Source organism: Oncorhynchus clarkii, chromosome 1 (assembly GCF_045791955.1).
Source record: "Oncorhynchus clarkii lewisi isolate Uvic-CL-2024 chromosome 1, UVic_Ocla_1.0, whole genome shotgun sequence".
Taxonomy (NCBI): Eukaryota; Metazoa; Chordata; class Actinopteri; order Salmoniformes; family Salmonidae; genus Oncorhynchus; species Oncorhynchus clarkii.
In genome coordinates this window covers 27,290,578-27,312,309 of record NC_092147.1, presented here as the reverse complement: position 1 = coordinate 27,312,309, position 21,732 = coordinate 27,290,578, and the positions used below count along the sequence as shown (strand labels likewise).

At 42.2% G+C, this 21,732-nt stretch overlaps 1 protein-coding gene across 1 annotated transcript; it reads right to left on the bottom strand.

Annotated features, from left to right (window-relative positions):
- Positions 1–1,707: 1,707 nt before the first annotated feature.
- Positions 1,708–16,187, bottom strand: LOC139400149 (serine/threonine-protein kinase H1 homolog). The gene is made up of 3 exons (XM_071145188.1): positions 15,890–16,187; positions 12,908–14,072; positions 1,708–4,904 (listed from the first exon to the last, which is right to left on the bottom strand). Exons 2-3 carry the CDS (start codon positions 13,862–13,864, stop codon positions 4,587–4,589), a joined length of 1,275 nt encoding a protein of 424 aa, XP_071001289.1. The 5' UTR covers positions 13,865–14,072; positions 15,890–16,187; the 3' UTR covers positions 1,708–4,586.
- Positions 16,188–21,732: the final 5,545 nt, after the last annotated feature.

The following is a 21,732-nucleotide window of genomic DNA, read 5'->3' as shown; positions in this document are numbered from 1 at the left end:
AAGAGACAGTAGGTGTTAAATCTGACCTGATTAGAAGGCTATCTAAGGACAGGGTTGTTGAATAACAAGTTACCATAGTCTATAGTCTGTCCTCTTTAAACACACCAGTGGCTCAATTTCCTGCACTGTAAGCAGCCTATTGACTGTGGTGGAGCCCGTTTGTAAAATATCTTTACCAAATACGATACCCATCAACACAACTGGATAAATGAAAACAGAACCTGGTGTCTGTGAAAAGTATTTAAAATGCTCAGTTAATTGAATTAAGCATGTAACAAGACCCACACATAAGGAAAACACTTAATCATACATTGCAGCAAAACCCTTTTGTCATTTTGGTGGCATTTACACTATACTGTGTATACAAAAGTATGTGGACACCCCTTCAAATGAGTGGATTCGGCAACTTCAGCCACACCCGTTGCTGACAGGTGTATAGAATCGAGCACACAGCCATGCAACCTTCATAGACAAACACTTGCAGTAGAATGGCCCGTACCGAAGAGCTCAGTGACTTTCAATGTGGCACAGTCATAGGATGCTACCTTTCAAACAAGTCAGTTCGTCAAATTTCTGACCTGATAGAGCTGAACTGTAAGTTCTGTTATTGAAGATCGTCTGTCCTCAGTTGCAACACTCACTACCAAGTTCCAAACTGCCTCTGGAAGCAACATCAGCACAAGAACTGTTCGTCGGGAGCTTCATGAAATGGGTTTCCATGGCAGAGTAGCCGCACACAAGCCTAAGTTCACCATGCGCAATGCCAAGCGGCGGCTGGAGTGGTGTAAAGCTTGCCGCCGTTGAACTCTGGAGCAGTGGAAATGTGTTTTCTGGAGTGATGAATCACGCTTCACCATCTGGCAGTCCGACGGACGAATCTGGGTTTGGTGGATGCCAGGAGAAAGCTACCAGCCCGAATGCATCGTGGCAACTTTAAAGTTTGGTGGAGGAGGAATAATGGTCTGGGGCTGTTTTTTATGGTTTGGGCTAGGCCCCTTAGTTCCAGTGAAGGGAAATCTTAACGCTACAGCATACAATGACATTCTAGACGATTCTGTGCTTCCAACTTTGTGGCAACAGTAGTTTGGGGAAGGCCCTTTCCTGTTTCAGCATAACAATGCCCCCGGGCACAAAGCAAAGTCTATACAGAAATGGTTTGTCGAGATCAGTGTGGAAGAATTTAACTGGCCTGCACAGAGCCCTGACCTCAACCCCATCAAACACTTTTGGGATGAATTGGAACGCCGACCGCGAACCAGGTCTAATCGCCCAACATCAGTGCCCAACCTCACTAACGCTCGTGGCTGAATGGAAGCAAGTCTTCGCAGCAATGTTCCAACATCTAGTGGAAAACCTTCCCAGAAGAGTGGAGGCTGTTATAGCAGAAAAGGGGGGGACCAATTCCATATTAATGCCCATGATTTTGGAATGAGATGTTGGTGTCCACATACTTTTGGTCATGTAGTGTATTTTACTAGGACTTCCAAACAAAAAATCCATTGGGCTCACATAGGGGAAAGACCATAATGATGCCAAATCCATCAAAACACTGGGAAACATGACAAAGCATATGATACACAGTGGAAAAAAAGGGATCTTTCCTTTCAAATTGGTATGAACATATGGCTGGTACTTTTTGAAAGGATGTATCACTAAGAATTATCATTAGAGCTGAAACTTTATTTTAAATTAGTACAAAAAAAGTTGTCAGGTTCGAGTTTGTTTATTTGGCATATTCAAATAAAACATGACTCATTGAACCAGTTCACCATTAAAAAAAAAGTGAATGTACAAGAATCATTGTGTTATCACTCATTTAAACACAAATGAACAACATAAAAAAAAATACATAAAAAACAATTGCATTGGGGAAACAGTGTTGAATTGGCTACTTCCGAAAAAGACAACAGCATGTGTCATACAGATAGAACAGGTGAAAGGAAACACTTTGGGAAAATATGTTTACATTCCGCAAGATCTCTTGCAAATACTATTTGGTTAATCATTGACTTGGCACACATTACACACTTTACAATTTGCTCCATTTAAAAAAATGTAATCTATTCTCTTCAGGCCTAGACATAGTTTTTTCAGGATGTAAAAATAATTTTGAATTCCATGTTTGCATTAAAACCAAACCTTTGTTAAAAATAAAAGGCATTGATGTTAAAAAAAACAATCCATCAACAAGTGACTGAAACCATGGCATTATTCGTTCTGTGGGGTTGAAAATGCATGGTACCAATGTATGCTGCATTTCACATACACTGAGTGTACAAAACATTAATAACACCTGCTCTTTCCATTACAGACTGACCAGGTGAATGAATGCTTTGATCCGTTATTGATGACGCTTGCTAAATCCACTTAAATTGGTGTAGATGAAGAGGAGGAGACAGGTTAATGAAGGATTTTGAAGCCTTGAGACATGGATTGTGTATGTGTGCCATTCAGAGGGTGAATAGGCATAACAAGAGATTTAAGTGCCTTTGAACAGGGTATGGTAGTAGGTGCCAGGCGCACCGGTTTGTGTCAAGAACTGCAACGCTGCCGGGTTTTTCATGCTCAACAGTTTCCCTTGTGTATCAAGAATGGTCCACCACCCAAAGTACATCCACCCAACTTGACACAACTGTGGGAAGCATTGAAGTCACCATGGGCCAGCATCCCTGTGGAATTCTTTCAACACCTTTTAGAGTCCATGCCATGACAACTTGAGGCTGTTCAGAGAACAAAAGGGGGGAGGGGGAGGGTGCAGTTGGCCAAGTATGTGGGGGGAAGACACCACTGCACATTACTGTGCAACAATTTTTAAAAAACAATAACAGCAGTAGGACCGATTGAGTGAAGATGGAAAATAATGTAACATTATAGAATTACCAAATGAGAGATTGAGGTAAGCTGATACGGCTCTGTTGGATTTCCAGTATCTTTGAAAAATTCACTTTAAAATACCAGCGCTTCTCACCGGAAATTGCTCAAAAGTACATAGTCTATATGACAAAATCAAACGGATCGCTTACTATGGGTGTCTTGGTTGGGGAGTACAAAAAGATAACTACAAAAGGAGCTAAATAACAAGAGCATGTGTAATTAATATACAAAACCTTCAATTAAGCCTGTAAACAAAAAACAGAGGTATAAGTATTTTGTTTAATCCCTTCAAAACACTATTGGATGACCCCTCAAAATGGTACTGTGGGTTAAATGAGATCAGTCCCTTGAACCACCACTTAAATATGTGCATTCACAGGCTATAACAAGGTACACCCAAAATAATAAAATCTCTGAAACATTGAAGAGTTCCATTTAAAAGACTAAAGCAATAGTTTTATTTATTAAAATATTTATTTTCAATCCTATCATTTTATGGTCATTTTTCTTGATTAAGACTTGACAATAGTGCAGAAAGGTCAGATTTGAATTGGTCTCTCCTCCCAACAGCCGTCTGTGGGCTTTACAACTGGCAAAGCATCCACCACAGCACAAATTAAGTTGTTGTCAAACTACACGGTTTGTTCAATAAAAATATTTTGAAAAAATAAAAAATACAGTACAAACATGAGATGTCTGCATTACTCAGAACAAATTGGAAAGAAATATTTGATACAACAAATTAAATGAATACTGAGCTTTCAACCATTGGACTATTCTCCATCAGTTAGAATTTTTTTGATCCATTCTCCATCAGTTTGTTAAATTACACATCACTTGACGTGTATACTTCATTACAACAATGCTGTCCATCTCAGACAGCAGGAGCAGGAGAGTGCAGAGACAGGACTAGGTTTCAGCCTAATCAATCCTCACGACGACAGATGCAAAAGCGCTGGATCATCCGTCCTTATTTAGTTTCCAGTCAACCTCCCTCAGCCTTTCAAGCTCACAGTTAAAAAAGAATCCCAGAACGAATTGGGGAAAAAAATCATGAATGGACAGGTTGTAAAAACTGAATCCTGGCAAGGAAGAGACTTAATTTGCAATCCATGAAAGCAACTGGTCGGGATACAATAAGATTGGATATACGACTTCTAAACCAAAATTAAATAAATCTATGTTTATTTTGGCCTTCATTGACATACTTGTGTTTTAGCACAAAGTATCATCGTATTTTTTGTCCAAATCAAGATATAATCAGATATATATCTCCACCAAACCAAGTAACTCACTGTTCTTGTAACATAATAAATTCACAGCAAATAATCAGGAATCAGTGTTGGAAAAGCATTTCAACATCTCTTCCTAAACCTTCATTACCTTGAATTCTGTTCAACAGATCCGTTTAGATGGACAGCTTCAAGTGACCATTTCTACGGAAACAATATAATCATGACAACAATAAATAAATATGAGGAGACACACAAGGACAGGAAAGAAACTTGAGGAAATAGGAATCTAGGAAAAATAGTGAAATCTGAGGATGTTTTGTTTACTGCCTCAGTGGCACAATGGCCTAGGATGGATGTTGAAGTTATTGCTGAGCTGAAGTGCTGTTCTAGGCCGCTGCTGATAAGTCCCTGCTTGTGGTCTCAATGAGACCTGCAACATTACAAGTTTGTCAAAATTACAGCCCATGTAACTATTACTCAGCCATTGTATTGTTGTTGGTAGCGGCGGTTGAGCTCACGCAGCTCTTTCTCCCGAGCACGGCGAGCCTTGTTGGACTTGGTGGAGCGGCTGGAGCGTGTGGACTGGGCAGACTTGGTGCTGTGGCAGCGTGACGAGGCCCTCTTCAGGAGGTTCTGGGAGATAGAGCGCTGCAGGTTCTTCATGGAGGATGAAGCAGCCATGCTGACGACCCAGGGGTGCTTCAGAGCCTGGCCTGCAGTCAACCTCTCGCTGGGGTCCACTGTCAGCACACGGTCAATGAAGTCCTTCGCCAGGTTGGACACACTGGGCCATGGCTGTGCAGGGAGGAATAGACGGAAAAAGAGCTTTAAATGTTGAGGAACTGCAACATTTGTTATGGTTTGAATTAAGGCTTTATTTGATGCACTAGTGGGGGGGTCAAATCCATTTTCAGTGAAAGTAATCAAGTGGCAGAGTCCATTTCTCTAGCACACTTGTGGATACCTGCTGAATTTTGGGACATAACTATAACGAACAATACATACAGGAGGGCAACAGAATGTAAAGCAGCTGCGGTTGAACATTGCTATACTGTACGCAGTGTTTTCCACTAGTGCAAGCTGTCGGCTTTACAGCCGACTCGCCAGTTTTTCTACTTAAATTAACTATGCTACTTTTCAATTCGGTAGTCAGAAAAAATAATGTGGAGCCTTCCCCCGCTAGAATGAACAATATGCATCTTCTAGTGTTCTATTGATAGGAGGACAGGTGCAGTAACAAAGTGAGCAATGACAGGGAAGTCTGCTGTCTGTCCCACCTCTCAGTACCTCTGTATCTGAGTGTATGAGCAGTCAAATTTCTTTACACGGTGGGATAGAGCATAAATTTCCATGTCCCATAACAGGGCTCGACAATAACGCTTGTCCGGGACAAGTAAAATACATTGTTGGACAAGAAGAATATAGATATAATATATAAGATGTCCAAATGGACAAGTACATTTTGTATTTTTTTTTAAGTCACAAAATGCTCCTGAGTGGCGCAGCGGTCTAAGGCACAGAATCTCAGTGCAAAAGGCGTCACTACAGTCCCTGGTTCGAATCCAGGCTGTATCACATCCGGCTGTGATTGGGAGTCCCATAGGGCAGTGCACAATTGGCTCAGTGCCGTCCTGGTTTGGCCGGGGTAGGCCATCATTGTAAATAAGAATTTGTTCTTTTAACTATTAAAATTAAATAAATAAAAAGCCTATGTGCGCATTTTACCTACTTATGTCCAAACTTATGCTGACATGAGGGAGGCGCCAGACAATGTAGCCAAACTTTAATGAGACTTTTAATTACATAAATATAGGCTAAAACGCCAGTTATTTTTGACACATTTAACAAAATATAATAAATATTAACATCTAAAGGCTTGATTCTGTCGACATCCTCGATGCACAGTTCGTTCAGCTCAAATGGTCACAACAGTGGAGAGCGAAGGACCATGCCTGTTCCGCACATCACTCATCCTTGAATCTGAGCGGAGGTGGTCAGCATTTTGAAACTAGTTAACCATGAAGCAAGCCTTGTTTCAAAGTAGCCTAGCCAAAATACAACCATATAAATGTTGAGGGAATGATTTTATAAACACTTTTAATATGTCATTGAAAACAGCATTTTTCTCATGTTATATTGGTTTTCAAATCCACGTTATTTTATTGTCCAGCAGCCAAAGGTATAATCCTAGCTATATTAGTAACCCGTGCCAGTTGATTCCTCTTTAGATCTTAGATTAGGCTAGGCTAGCTAATTGAGGCTATTTTGCTGCACTCCCCATCCTTGTCTACAACAACTCCATTCACATTAAACAGCCTAACCGTTGGCTGATCATTGAAGACTACACATTCTCATTTAGCCAATTTAATTCCGGAATTTTAATTCCATTTTGCATTGATTATAGATCTCCTACTTAACTGCTACACATGTAGCATCTGACTGTAGTGCTGCAATGACTGACCGACAATAACAAGCCATACCCTGCAAAACGTGTGTAGGCTACTCATAATAAACTGTCATAAAACTGTTGTTTTATAAAAAGGTGGAATGTAATGGTCTATTGTTGTAGGCTATGTAGCAATGTCACATAATTGTTTTACATTTTAGACAAAGCCTTTTCATTGTTAAAATAGTCCTATATTTTGTATTTCTTCTAAAAAATGAATACCAATGTCCGTTCAGATTTTTGAATAACCGCGCCCATCCATACTTTTTAATACATATCCTAATAACCAAATATATAGAGAAAGCGTGCCAACCTATCGGCACTGCATGACCCCATTGCATTTAAGAACTACACCATGTCTGAGCCAGTAGTGGGCCAGCGAGAAAAAAAGGCTACCATTGGACCTTGCCATGTTTCATATGCAGCCACGGAGTGGTGGCGCATAGATTATTTACTGTGCTTTGACTGACGAACAGCAAGCTTGACTTGTTTATAAAAGGTGTCGAACTGAATGAAAAGTCGATCTCATATATCCTTGCCATTCATAAATCATACAACATAGTTATACAGTGAGCTTCAAAGGTATTGGGACTGTGACACATGTTTTGTTGGTTTTGGCTCTGTACTCCAGCACTTTAGATTTGAAATTATAGAATTAGGTTAAAGTGAGGTTAAATTGCAGACTCCGCTTTAATTTGAGAGTATTTTCATCCATATCGGGTGAACCGTTTAGAAATTACAGCACTTTTTGTACCATTTTAGGGGACCAATAGTACTGGGACAAATTCACTTGTGTATTAAAGTTTGGTCTTTATAAAATTAAGCATAGCTACACCCATGTATGTTAACCCCACTGAGAAAAGCTGAACTTGTCTGATTCAAAGAAGGAGGCCCTTATGCGCACACACATTGAGCATACTGCAGTTGCTGCCAGGAACTCCAGCCTACAGTGCATTGCGAAAGTATTCGGCCCCCTTGAACTTTGCGACCTTTTGCCACATTTCAGGCTTCAAACATAAAGATATAAAACTGTATTTTTTTGTGAAGAATCAACAACAAGTGGGACACAATCATGAAGTTGAACGACATTTATTGGATATTTCAAACTTTTTTAACAAATCAAAAACTGAAAAATTGGGCATGCAAAATTATTCAGCCCCCTTAAGTTAATACTTTGTTGCGATTACAGCTGTAAGTCGCTTGGGGTATGTCTCTATCAGTTTTGCACATCGAGAGACTGACATTTTTTCCCATTCCTCCTTGCAAAACAGCTCGAACTCAGTGAGGTTGGATGGAGAGCATTTGTGAACAGCAGTTTTCAGTTCTTTCCACAGATTCTCGATTGGATTCAGGTCTGGACTTTGAATTGGCCATTCTAACACCTGGATATGTTTATTTTTGAACCATTCCATTGTAGATTTTGCTTTATGTTTTGGATTATTGTCTTGTTGGAAGACAAATCTCCGTCCCAGTCTCAGGTCTTTTGCAGACTCCATCAGGTTTTCTTCCAGAATGGTCCTGTATTTGGCTCCATCCATCTTCCCATCAATTTTAACCATCTTCCCTGTCCCTGCTGAAGAAAAGCAGGCCCAAACCATGATGCTGCCACCACCATGTTTGACAGTGGGGATGGTGTGTTCAGGGTGATGAGCTGTGTTGCTTTTACTCCATAACATAACAACACATAACGTCTTGCATTGTTGCCAAAAAGTTCAATTTTGGTTTCATCTGACCAGAGCACCTTCTTCCACATGTTTGGTGTGTCTCCCAGGTGGCTTGTGGCAAACTTTAAACAACACTTTTTATGGATATCTTTAAGAAATGGCTTTCTTCTTGCCACTCTTCCATAAAGGCCAGATTTGTGCAATATACGACTGATTGTTGTCCTATGGACAGAGTCTCCCACCTCAGCTGTAGATCTCTGCAGTTCATCCAGAGTGATCATGGGCCTCTTGGCTGCATCTCTGATCAGTCTTCTCCTTGTATGAGCTGAAAGTTTAGAGGGACGGCCAGGTCTTGGTAGATTTGCAGTGGTCTGATACTCCTTCCATTTCAATATTATCGCTTGCACAGTGCTCCTTGGGATGTTTAAAGCTTGGAAAATCTTTTTGTATCCAAATCCGGCTTTAAACTTCTTCACAACAGTATCTCGGACCTGCCTGGTGTGTTCCTTGTTCTTCATGATGCTCTCTGCGCTTTTAACGGACCTCTGAGACTATCACAGTGCAGGTGCATTTATACGGAGACTTGATTACACACAGGTGGATTGTATTTATCATCATTAGTCATTTAGGTCAACATTGGATCATTCAGAGATCCTCACTGAACTTCTGGAGAGAGTTTGCTGCACTGAAAGTAAAGGGGCTGAATAATTTTGCACGCCCAATTTTTCAGTTTTTGATTTGTTAAAAAAGTTTGAAATATCCAATAAATGTCGTTCCACTTCATGATTGTGTCCCACTTGTTGTTGATTCTTCACAAAAAAATACAGTTTTATATCTTTATGTTTGAAGCCTGAAATGTGGCAAAAGGCCGCAAAGTTCAAGGGGGCCGAATACTTTCGCAATGCACTGTAACATCACAAAGAAACGTTGGGGGTTTGTTTTGAAATAATTGTGCACAGTCCAGAAACACATAGACATGTTTTCGATTCAAATGAAACCCAGGCTAACACATTAGCAACTGTATGCAATGCATCCAGTATGAATTGAACAACAGTGGTCGGCGAGTATTGTTAAGATCACAGACGCTCGTTCAGAACGTTTTAACGCATCGCAATCGATTCGGTTTTGGAAACAAAAGGAATGTATCTTTCATATCAGCGAGAAATACTATATCATATGGAATTGTTTTAAGATGGTCATACCAAATTATTTGATTTGGAATTGTAAGACCCCTTAAGGTATAAACAAATAAATAATTGAATTTGGCATTACTGCTATTAGCCCATAGAAACGCATTGAAAAACAGGTCCACTACATAAAACAACAGATTGTAAAACATTTTCTTTTTTTACTAAGGAAGTTTGTTCTGAAGTTTCTGTCCAATATTTGAGAGATGTAAAAGATTAGGATTATTATTTTAAATGTATTTAACCGCGTATTTCAGGCACTAAATGATCTACATATATACATACATGTATGTATGTGGACACCCCTTCAAACACTACCTGCCCGAATGCATAGTGCCAACTGTAAAGTTTGGTGGAGGAGGAATAATAGTCTGGGGCTGTTTTTCATGGTTCGGGCTAGGCCTGTTAGTTCCAGTGAAGGAACATCTGCACACTACAGCATACAATGACAGTCTAAAGGATTTATTCCCTGTTTCAGCATGACAATGCCCCCGGGCACAAAGCGAGGTCCATACAGAAATGGTTTGTCGAGATCAGTGTGGAAAAACTGGACTGTCCTGCACAGAGCTCTGACATCAACCCCATCGAACACCTTTGGGATGACTTGGAACGCTGACTGTGAGCCAGGCCTAATCGGCCAAAACATGAGTGCCCGACCTCACTAATGCTCGTGGCATCTAGTGGAAAGCCTTCCCAGAAGAGTGGAGGCTGTTATAGCAGCAAAGGACTCAGTCAGAGGCTCCATGTGGAGGAAAATCTTTTCTAAATTTGAAAAATAAATTAAGGTAAGAAAAAAGTAACAAAATAACAAGGCTATATACAGGGGGTACCGGTACAGAGTCAATGTGCTCCATATATATAAATATATATACACACACACACGGAGGTAGGGGTAAAGTGACTATAGACAATAAACAGGGAGTAGCAGCAGTGTAAAAAAGGGTGTCAATGCAAATTGTCCGGGTAGCCATTTGAATAACTGTTTACAGTCAAATGGCTTGGGGGTAGAAGCTGATAGGGAGGCTTTTGGACCTAGACTTGGCACTACGGTACCGCTTGCCATGCAGTAGCAGAGAGAACAATCTATGACTAGGGTGGTTGGAGTCTGACAATTTTATGGGCCTTCCTCTAACACCACCTGGTATAGAGGTCATGGATGAAAGTAATCTTGGCCCCAGTGATGTAGTGTGCCATACGTACTACCCTCTGTAGCGCCTTGAGATCAGATGCCGAGCAGTTGCCATACCAAGCGGTGATGCAGCTTTAGAACTTTGAGGATCTGAGGATCCATGCTAAATCTTTTCAGTCTCCTGAGGGGGAAAAGGCATTGTTGAGGCCTCTTTACAATTGTCTTGGTGTGTTAGTGATTTGGACGCCAAAGAACTTGAAGCCCTCGACCCGCTCCAGTACAGCCCGTTGATGTGAATGGGGGCGTGCTTGGCCCCCTTTTTCCTATTGTCCATGATCAGCTCTTTTGTCTGGCTCATGTTGAGGGAGAGGTTGTTGTCCTGGCACCACACTGCTAGGTTTAAGACATCCTCCCTGTAGGCTGTCTCATCGTTGTCAGTGATCAGGACTACCACCGCTGTGATATCGGCAAACTTCATGGTGTTGGGAGTCGTGCGTGGCCACGCAGTTGTGAGTGAATGGGGATTACAGGAGAGGACGCACCCCAAAGGGGCCCCCGTGTTGAGTTGTGGCAGATGTTGTTGGCTACCCTTACCACCTGGGGGCGGCTTGTCAGGAAGTCCAGGATCCAGTTGCAGAGGGAGGTGTTTAGTCCCAGGGTCCTTAGCTTAGTGAGGAGCTTTGAGGGCACTATGGTGTTGAACGCTGAGCTGTAGTCAACAAACAGCATTCTCACATAGGTGTTCCTTTTGTCCAGGTGGGAAAGGGCAGTGTGGAGTGCAATAAAGATTCTGTCATCTGTGGATCTGTTGGGGTGGTATGTGTGCATGCTCGGAGTATGCATCTGGCCCTGCAGTCTTGTGAATGTTGACCTGTTTAAAATGTCTAACTCACATCGGCTACAGAGAGCAGGATCACACACTCTGGAACAGCTGGTGCTCTCATGCATGGTTCAGTGATGCTTGCCTCGAAGCGAGCATAGAAGGCATTTAGCTCGTCTGGTAAGCTCATGTCACTGGGCAGCTCGCGGCTGGGTTTCCCTTTGTAATCCGTAATAGTTTGCAAGTCCTGCCACATTCGACGAGCATCAGAACCGGTGTAGTACGATTAAATCTTAGTCCTGTGTTGACGCTTTGCCTGTTTGATGGTTCGTCAGAGGGCATAGCGGGATGTCTTAATGTCCCATGTCTTAATGTCCCGTTCCTTGAAAGCGGCAGCTCTAGCCTTTAACTTAGTGAGGATGTTGTCTGTAATCCATGGCTTCTGGTTAGGATATGTACGTACAGTCACTGTGGGGACGACGTCTTTAATGCACTTATAGATGAAATCGGAGACTGATGTGGTGTTACTCATCAATACCATCGGATAAATCCCAGAACATATTCCAGTCTGTGCTAGCAAAACAGTCCTGTAGCTTAGCTTCCACGTCATCAGACCACTTCTGTATAGAGCGAGTCACTGGTACTTTCTGTTTCAGTTTTTGCTTGTAAGCAGGAATCAGGAGCATAGAATTATGCAGATCTGCCAAATGGAGGGTAAGGGAGAGCTTTGTACACATCTCTATGTGTGGAGTAAAGATGGTATGGAGTTTTTTTTTCTCCTGTGGTAGAAATGATGTAAAACGGATTTAAGTTTCCCTGCATTAAAGTCCCCGGCCACTAGGAGCACTGTTTCTGGGTGAGCATTATCTTGTTTGTTTGTGTCCTTATACAGCATTGTTGAGTGCGGTCTTAGTGCCTGCATCAGTTTGTGGTGGTAAATAGACAGCTATGAAAAATATAGATGAAAACTCTCTTGGTAAATAGTGTGGAGACTTCCTTAATATTAGAGATTGCGCAGCTGCTGTTGTTGACAAATAGACACAGACCATCACCCCTCGTCTTACCGGAGGTAGCTGTTCTGTCTTGCTGATGCACGGAAAACCCAGCCAACTGTATATTATCCATGTCCTCGCTCAGCCATATTATTTATTTGAATTCCATTCCACAGAATTCCACAGTTCCGTCTTGATCTGATTTATCTCTAAATAAACTGTGCATTGATCCCACAGAAAAAAAATGGAATTCAAATAATTACAAACCAACAAATAACCGAATATCAACATATGTTTCGAAAACCAGTTTGAAAGGAATGACTATTGATGTTTCTAAACGTTAAAACACAGCATCAGAATTATAGTTCACATGGAGCCAACCGTAAGCAAATGTAACCGCTGAAAAGGAGGGGTTTTTGAGAGATAGTGTGCACTCAACACATCAAGGGAGGAGTGCTCGATAGGGGTTGTAGAACTATTGAGAACCAAAGAGGACAGCAAATTAGTAAGAATCAGAAACTAAATGGATGAAGAGAGTGTGTGAGGTCATAGATGCTTACCTCCCCAGAGAAGCTGTACTTCCCTTTGAGGATCTGGCGGTAGAGTCGCATGCGGTTGTCATCCTCAAAGGGCATGGTTCCACTCAGCAGAATGTAGGAAATGACACCCAGAGCCCACATGTCTACAGCATTAGTGTATGGCTTCCGTACCAGGATCTCTGGGGCAATGTACTCTGGTGTCCCACAAGTGGTCTTCATCAAGCACTCATCCCCCTTTTTACGAGTGCTGGCCAGCCCAAAGTCAGTGATCATAATTTTTGAGTCCGCCCCAGGGTGATAGTAGAGCAGGTTCTCAGGCTTGAGGTCACGGTGGGTGATGCCAAGTGTATGTAGATACTTGACCCCGTCCAGTACCATCTGTAGGACACGTGTAGCATCACGCTCTGTGAAAGAGCCACGGGCGATAATACGGTCAAAAAGCTCTCCTCCTGTAGCCAGCTCCATCACCATGTACACTCTCTCAGCTGTCTCAAACACCTCCATCAGCTGGATGATGTTAGTGTGGCGTACACGACGCAGGACACACAGCTCTGACTCGCATACCTCACGTCCCTCTCTATAGCGCGTCTCGATCATCTTGATAGCGTAGGGCTGACGCGTGCTCTTGTGCTCCACTCGCACCACCCGGCTGAAGCTACCGCGACCTATCAGGGCCTTAATGTCATATTTGGCTGTGACCCGTGGGTCAAACTTGGCTCTGTACTTGGCTACCTTGTTTCTGCGTGGGTCTGAGGCCTCTGGTTGGCCTGTACCCGGGGATGCCCGGGTAGCTGGGAAAGCTGCCTGGGCTTGTGGAGAGAGAGAGCCTGTTTTCTCCCCTCCCATTTTAATCCCACTGCCGTCGTCTCGGATGAAATGTTTGTAGATGTCGGTCTTAGGAGGCTCCACCTTTTTGACCAAGTCTAGCTGGACATCTCCAGGTGGCTCAGGGAGGACCTTGCTCGTCCTGCACCCCATCACATCACAATCCTGACCAGCAGGACATCCTCATCGCCCATGTAACAACCAGGCACTGAAGAGCATCAAGACACAGCAGACAGCCAATGCTCTTGACAAAATTCTGCAGTGGCCCACTGAACCAACTTTATATATTGCAATCAGTGTGGCAGGCCACTCAGAAAATAGCTTCTCCACATAGAAGTGGACTGATGAAAATGGGGCAATTCTGAAAGAAAGAATACAGAGTAAAATATATATTTTTATGATACATTTTAAATAAATAATTGTTCAATACCAAGTTCAACACCCTAAAAGATGACTGATTTGACCAAATATAGCCTAGTAGCATATAGGCCTAGCACATAGGCCTATTATGTGTGCTGTGGAAATGCATCACATTTCCTACCTAAACTGAGAAGTGGTGTGGCATGAAAAATTAAATCAAGAATTATGTTAGGGCCTCCCGGGTGGCGCAGTGGTTAAGGGCGCTGTACCACCAGAGACTCTGGGTTCGCGCCCAGGCTCTGTCATAACCGGCCGCGACCGGGAGGTCCGTGGGGTGGCGCACAATTGGCCTAGCGTCGTCCGGGTTAGGGAGGGGTTGGCCGGTAGGGATATCCTTGTCTCATCGCGCACCAGCGACTCCTGTGGCGGGCCGGGCGCAGTGCGTGCTAACCAGGGTTGTCAGGTGCACGGTGTTTCCTCCGACACATTGGTGCGGCTGGCTTCCGGGTTGGATGCGCGCTGTGTTAAGAAGCAGTGCGGCTTGGTTGGGTTGTGTATCGGAGGACGCATGACTTTCAACCTTCGTCTCTCCCGAGCCTGTACGGGGAGTTGTAGCGATGAGAAAAAATAAGAATTATGTTAGTAGAATCAACTCTTTTCTGGTAAAGATTCTAAATAAAAATCGGGCATACCAAGAATGTCGATAAAAAAGTCTGCATACATTATTTAGCCGTATTGACATACGGCTAAATAACGGTTCAGGCATCCCACCAACTGGCCCCCCCAGCTTAATTTACATTTATGCTTTAGGTTTGTCTCAGACGTCACATTATTGGATCTGTCCCACTATAGCATCTGTAAGATGGCAGCGCCATTGAGGACATCTCAATTTTAAAGTAGTACATGTTCTTCTTCTACTACTTCAATGAGTTGACAAATAAACTGAAAGGGTGCATACTGACACCTGTAGTGTGTTCTTTGAACAGGTATAAAGCCAAGGTTGGCGATTTACTGCCATCTGCAGTTATGGATGGTTTGCTCACGAGCAGGGCTCTAAAATTGACATTTTTCATATGTAGCACGGGTGCTCCCAACGTTAAAAAGCACAACATACAATTTAGGAGTACCAGAAAATCTGATTTTTAAAAATGATTGAGAAACAGCCTATATGAATTTTAGCTACTTCTGAAGCACATTGTTCCCTAGAAACTAATACATAACCCTGTAAATACATGTGTTTAATATAAAAAGCAGATTCATACATATAACTGTCATTGAAATTAAAAAGTAATTTGTGGCATATTAGGTTCCTACAGCTTCTGGGCACCAGAGTCTTCTAGCTTTCTCTATGGCCTGGCTACATCATATACTGGCCTTGCAAACCAGGAAAATAGTGCCATTGGCAACAGCCGCCATGTATCAAATCTATAATCCAACCCAATTTGAGAAAATTTTACATTGTTGCAGTTTGTGGCAGCATTGTATAATTTGGGGCGGTGTAGCCAACAAGGTTACTTTGTCGGCCATGATGAATGTAGCAAACCTAAATGCCGACGATAGTTGCCTATTCCTCTGTAGCATAACCTAAAACTATAGGCCTAAAAGTTTTGTTTTAATACATTTGTTTGTGGTAGGAATCTAAACAATTTGCGAGATAAAAGGTCGTGAGAAAGTTGACAGCCATGCCACTTTATCTTGATCGATTGTTTTAAAAAGGGACATTTATCCTTTATCATAAACTGTTGGTTAACAAAACCCATGTATTAGTACATTTCATATTGTTCTGGACTCTGAAGCATCAAAACAACAAAATCTCACCGTAGCTATATCCAAGTTAGCTAGCTAACACGACAGCAAGACTCCACAACAGGACTCAGCTGTTCTCTCCATTTTTTTGGTTCGTATTTTTCAAAGTTGAATCCAGTTGATAATAAACATAGACGATTGAGCAGTATGCTGTCTCTGATAACATTCGGAGTAAATTGAAACAAGTTTATGGCTTTATTTCGCGGGTAAAGGCGGTGGCAAAACAGCAGATTGAAGTGCTCGGTAGTTTGCTTCATAAAACTGTTTTTTTGTGGGACCACCTTTTCCCCCTGTAAACTTCTTTGTAAGTACGACCTCCTCGGCTTGTTTCAGATATACTTTGGAGGCAGCCTGGTCTCATAGACTAGACGTAGTATACTAAAGTAAATCCGGGAAATTTAAAAGTATGATACAATATGTTATGTTTGGTATGGTTACATAAGACAAAAACAAAAGTAGGGTGGCTGGTCAGGTGTATAACGTCAACGTCTAGCAACCCGAAAATTGCGAGTTTGAATCTCATTATGGACAACTTCAGCATTTTAGATAATTAGCTACTTTGCAACTACTTAGCTACTTTGCAACTACTTAGCATGTTAGCTAACCCTAACCTTAACCCTTTTAGCCAACTACTAAACATAATCCTAACCCCTAGCCTAGCTAATGTTAGCAAGCTAGCTAATGTTAGCCACCTAGCTAGAATTCGTAACATATCATACGTTTAGCAAATTCGTTACAGCTAATACAAATTGTAATTCGTAACATACAGCATATATGCAAAAGTATGTGGACACACCTTAAAATTAGTGGATTTGGCTATTTCAGCCACACCCGTTGCCGACAGGTGTATAAAATGCTATAGGCATAAACTACAGATCTGTGTTAGATCCCAGATACACTACCGTTCAAAAGTTTGGGGTTACTTAGAAATGTCCTTGTTTTTGAAAGAAAAGCACATTTTTTGTCCATTAAAATAATAAAATTGATCAGAAATATAGTGTAGACACTGTTAATGTTGTAAATGACTATTGTAGCTAGAAACAGCAGATTTTTTATGGAATAAGGAGCCTAGCTGGAGTGAGCTTTACACCACTCCAGCTGAAGCTTGGCATTGCGCATGGTGATCCATTGTGAGCCCTGTATATGCTGTTATTGTGAAGTGGAAACGTCTAGGAGCAACAGCGGCGTGAAGTGGTAGGCCACACAAGCTCACAGAATGGATCACCATGCGCAATGTCAAGCGTCGGCTGGAGTGGTATAAAGCCCACTGCCATTAGACTCTGGAGCAGTGGAAATACATTCTCTGGAGTGATGAATCACACTTCACCATCTGGCAGTCCGACGGACAAATCTGGGTTTGGCAGATGCCAGGAGAACGTTACCTGCCAGAATGCATAGGGCCAACTGTAAAGTTTGATGGAAGAGGAATAATGGTCTGGGGCTGTTTTTCATGGGTCGGGTTAGGCACCTTAGTTCCAGTGAAGGGAAATCTTAAGACGACAGCATACAATGACATTGTAGATGATTCTGTGCTTCCAACCTTGTGGTAACAGTTTGGGGAAGGCCTTTTCCTGTTTCAGCATGCCAATGCCCCCATGCACAAAGTGACGCACAAAGTCCCCACAGCAACGCTCCAACATCTAGTGGAAAGCCTTCCCAGAAGAGTGGAGGCTGTTATAGCAGCAAAGGGGGGACCAACTCCATATTAATGCCCATGATTTTGGAATGAGATGTTCGACGAGCAGGTGTCCACATACACCACACGACCAAAAGTATCATATGAAATGGGTGATGTATACCCACAAATAATATATACACCATACGAAACGTGACATATCGTATGGATTTAACCATCTCCGATTTACAGAACAATACGAAATACTGTTGAGACCAGGTTGCAACAGGAGATTGGGAATCGTAATAACGCACACTGTGTATGTTGCCCGTACACTGTCAATGGACTACGCGATGCATTCTGGGTACACACCGACAAGGAAAGCTCTCCTTCAAGGAGTCAAATTGAGAGTTAGCACAAAAACCCAACATGAACAAAAAAAACTCAACAATACAAATATTTTCCAGGATTTTAGATAATTAACTTGTCCTCTGTAATATAGTGTTTAGCGTTCAAATCGTGACATTACATGACATACTTTCGAGAAAAATAGGCCGGTTTCTCGACTCCATTGCGTGACGACTAGTTTAGCAACCGCGTTACCTCTGGTAGAAACAAGCAGAGATGTTAGAAAAGGAGGAGATAAGAATCCCAGCGGGAAATGACTGGAGAAACATATCATGTATTAGCTTGCCGCCCAGCAGACTGTCGACCAATCGCGTTTACTCTGTTATTTTGCGTCACGTGGTTGCCTGCTCATCGTCATTAGGATAATTTAGGTCATTTACAGCCATGCCGGTCAATTAATAACACTACTGGTCACATTGTTTCCATTGTTTTGCATTTAGCTTTGTGCCTAATCACCTGGTATTATGGCACCTCTATAATAGGGCAAGCCAAGAGTGCAAGCCTGGTATGCAATGGCATTTTATTTAATACTGGAAGAAAACAAAGAGCAAGCTAAAATATTTAATTTATTCCTTTGTAATTAATTATGATACAGTCCTGAATTAGTCATTCAGCAGAGACTTAAAGTGACAGACAGTACAAAAGTGAAGACTGGACCCTGGTTTTATGGACACAATCAATAGTTTTTCCTGTAGAATGCTGTATTTGTACCATAGTGTCCAGGGATATAGCATCCAGGGGCCCCAAGCAAACGTTTTGTTCAAACTCATCTGTTTTGTATGCTAGGGACTCTAGTGAATAGGCTGGACCCTGGTTTTATAGACATACAATTGATTATGTACAGTGCAATATTTATGCCCAATATGAAACATTTACTGCATTTAAGCTGATTGACCACTCTGTAAGGGTGTAAACTTTGTGGATTTGACAACTTGAAGTGCTCCTGAGTAGAATGGACCCCCTTTTACTGTGACACAACGTACAGAAAATTGTGTACGGTGTAATATGTATGTCCAATTTGATTGGATTTAAGCTGATTGGCCACTCTTTAAGGGGCACAAAATGAGCAGTGGCGCTCCTTCGGGTGTAAACTCTGTGGATTTGGAAACTAGAAGTGCTCCGGAGTAGAATGGATGCTCCTTTAACTTCGACACAACATACAGGCAACAATATATGGTGCAATATGTATGTCCAATATGAAAAACATACTGAAATTCAGCAGATTGGTGCCTCTTTAAGGGGCGCAAAATAAGCAGCGATGTTCCTCTGGGTGTATCTTCTGTGAATTTAGAAACTAGAAGTGCTCATGAGTATGCGACACAATGTACAGGCAATTATGTCCAATATGAAAAACGTACGGAACATCATGCAATACGAATGGGGTAAATAACAATGGAATTTAAATGTGCTTTCTAAAGATAATAATAAGACTATTATGAATATGGTTATGACTGTTAACATTATTATCATTAGATTATTGTTATTATCATTATTTTTTAATGACAACGGCCTATAGAGTACCACATTATGAGTCATAATATCCGTAAAACCTAGCAGTCAAACAGGGAAATGGTTCCAATAGTTTTTCCACCATTCATTTTTCCCATAGGGAATTTTAGAAACACTTAAAATAAGGGCTGTGTTTCGTGTAGGCTCACCCTGGCGTGACGTTTTGATAACTGTTTAAATCTCTCTAGGACAAACTAACTTTTATCAATACATTTATAGGTTGTTGATTTGTATGTTTTGGGCTTTAGCTGAGATTATACTTTAGAGTCAAGTGTATTTGTCCTCAGTTTTTCCTTGACTAGCACCATTCATTCTCATTGTCTAATTCTAACGTTATAACGTGTAATAGTACTTGTATCCCCTAGTGAATTGGGAGAGAGTGAAGTAATTGCCATATAAGAGCCAACATCTTTTTTTTGCGGCAGTGCTGCCTGCCAGCAGTAATCATCTCTGATTAATTGAGAGATTCAAGGAGCTATCATCTTAAATTAACATTACTTTTAACGCTGTTAAAAATATAATCAATGCTATAATATTATTTTTGCTATTAAGCCTATTAACTTTTTTTCCTTTTTTGATATTGTTAAATAAAATTCTAAGACTGCTAACAAAATGTTATGAATTTCGACGATTTGTACAATTTACCATCTTCATTGCAGGACTTTTATTTTTGAAGGGAAATCGCAGAGGTCAGGCCTTATTTATAGAAGGGTCATGGAACCGAGGGTGGATGGAAGGTCTGGGATGGATTCGAAGACGTAGCAGGTGAGCCACTGGGCGGACATGGGGTAGGAAGTCTTGGTTACCGGGTCTAAGGCTATAAAGGCCACCCCATCAGGGAGCCGTAGGGAGAGTTGGTCGATAGTCCCTGGCTGTCCCACAAAACATCAAGGGTGGAGGTTCCGGTGTAGGGCGGCATGCTCCAATGGTCACAGGAGAAGGAAGGTGAAGCGTTTGTCTTGCCAGCTGGAGGAGGAAGGCCTGGGTTGTCATGCTGGCCACCAGAGGGCATCTTGGAGGTTGCACACTTGCCACAGGAGAGGAGCCTGAAGGGCACACTGGTCACTGTAGAGGAAAGGCCAGGGCGTGGCATGCTGACCACTGGAGAGTGGAGGACCGGAGGTGGCACGCTGGAGATGGTAGACCTGGAGTTGGTGGCACTCTTGCCACAGGAGAAAGGCCTGGAGGTCATGGCTCTCTGGCCACTAAAGGGGGTTGCTTGGTTGATGGAGCTGGGATGACATCTTAGACCGGACATTGATAGGTGGCCCAGATTGGTGGCTCCCTGGATCGGCGCAAGAGAATCATGCTTGGTAGAGTTTGGTTCGCTGGCTACATGAGGGGGGCTGGGAGGAACCAAAGGCTGAACAGGATGGGAACTTGATGGAGGTGATGGCCACTGTACCTGCTACTCCAGGAAGTTGCCATTTTTCTGCAGGCTTGCGTTGTTTGCCTGTATTGTCTGGTTGCTTGCATGCTGGGTCTTGTCGTATCTTACTTTTGATGTCTGTTAACATCTCTAGCAGTAACTGGTATTGAAAGAGGGTGAAGAGATCTTCATACCTCTGATCTGTGTGTGTTTTGAAGGCATTTGGGGAGGATTCCTACATTTACATCTGGTACGTTGTCTGCTTCCATGGCAGCAGTCTTATCCACGATGAAGGACCATGAAGAAAAGGATGAACCTAAGTTGGACTGTAAGTTAGGCTCAGGACTGTTGCTACCGCTATGGTACATCAGAAAGGATGTTAGAGGAATGAGGAGGTGGAGCAGGAATCCAATACTTGATTTTATTACACACGCACAGATACAGAGCCCATTGAGTTGTTTGGAGGTTATGGAATTGTGGTTTTGACACAAGGGAGACAGACATTAGTATACAAGCAGTGTTGTATTAGGTCTGGAGAGCTTATAGAGTGTCTCGGTCTTGTTTCGGTGCCTGATACATATGTACTCTCCATTCAGTCAGCGCATAACTATCTACACTCCTTTCTTGAAACATTAATTTAAAAAATCATGAAACAGTAGCTTAACAGCCTTCACATCTATTATAGACATGTTTGCGCAGTGGCGAACCTATAGGCCCCAGTGTGTGACAGGTTGTGAATTCTGAAAGGACAGGAACCATAATACCAGCGTACTCATGTAGGAATGTGCACTCTTTGTAAAACACAAAGGATCAGTGGTGTAGTGGAGGCTATACACAAGTATAAACTTTTTTTCCAGTGGGCATTGCGTATACTCACCTCTTAATCTTGACTGATGCGTATCAAAGTCGTTTAGTGGAGGTATACCATTACTCAATTTATCAAAAGAGAAATCA

Bases quoted from the DNA above. Each gene is read 5' to 3' on its own strand.
- LOC139400149 (XM_071145188.1), bottom strand. From the start codon at position 13,864: ATGGGGTGCAGGACGAGCAAGGTCCTCCCTGAGCCACCTGGAGATGTC. The intron at 4,905-12,907 runs GTAAGCATCTAT...CTCCCTGCACAG, and splicing joins AGTACAGCTTCTCTGGGGAG to CCATGGCCCAGTGTGTCCAA.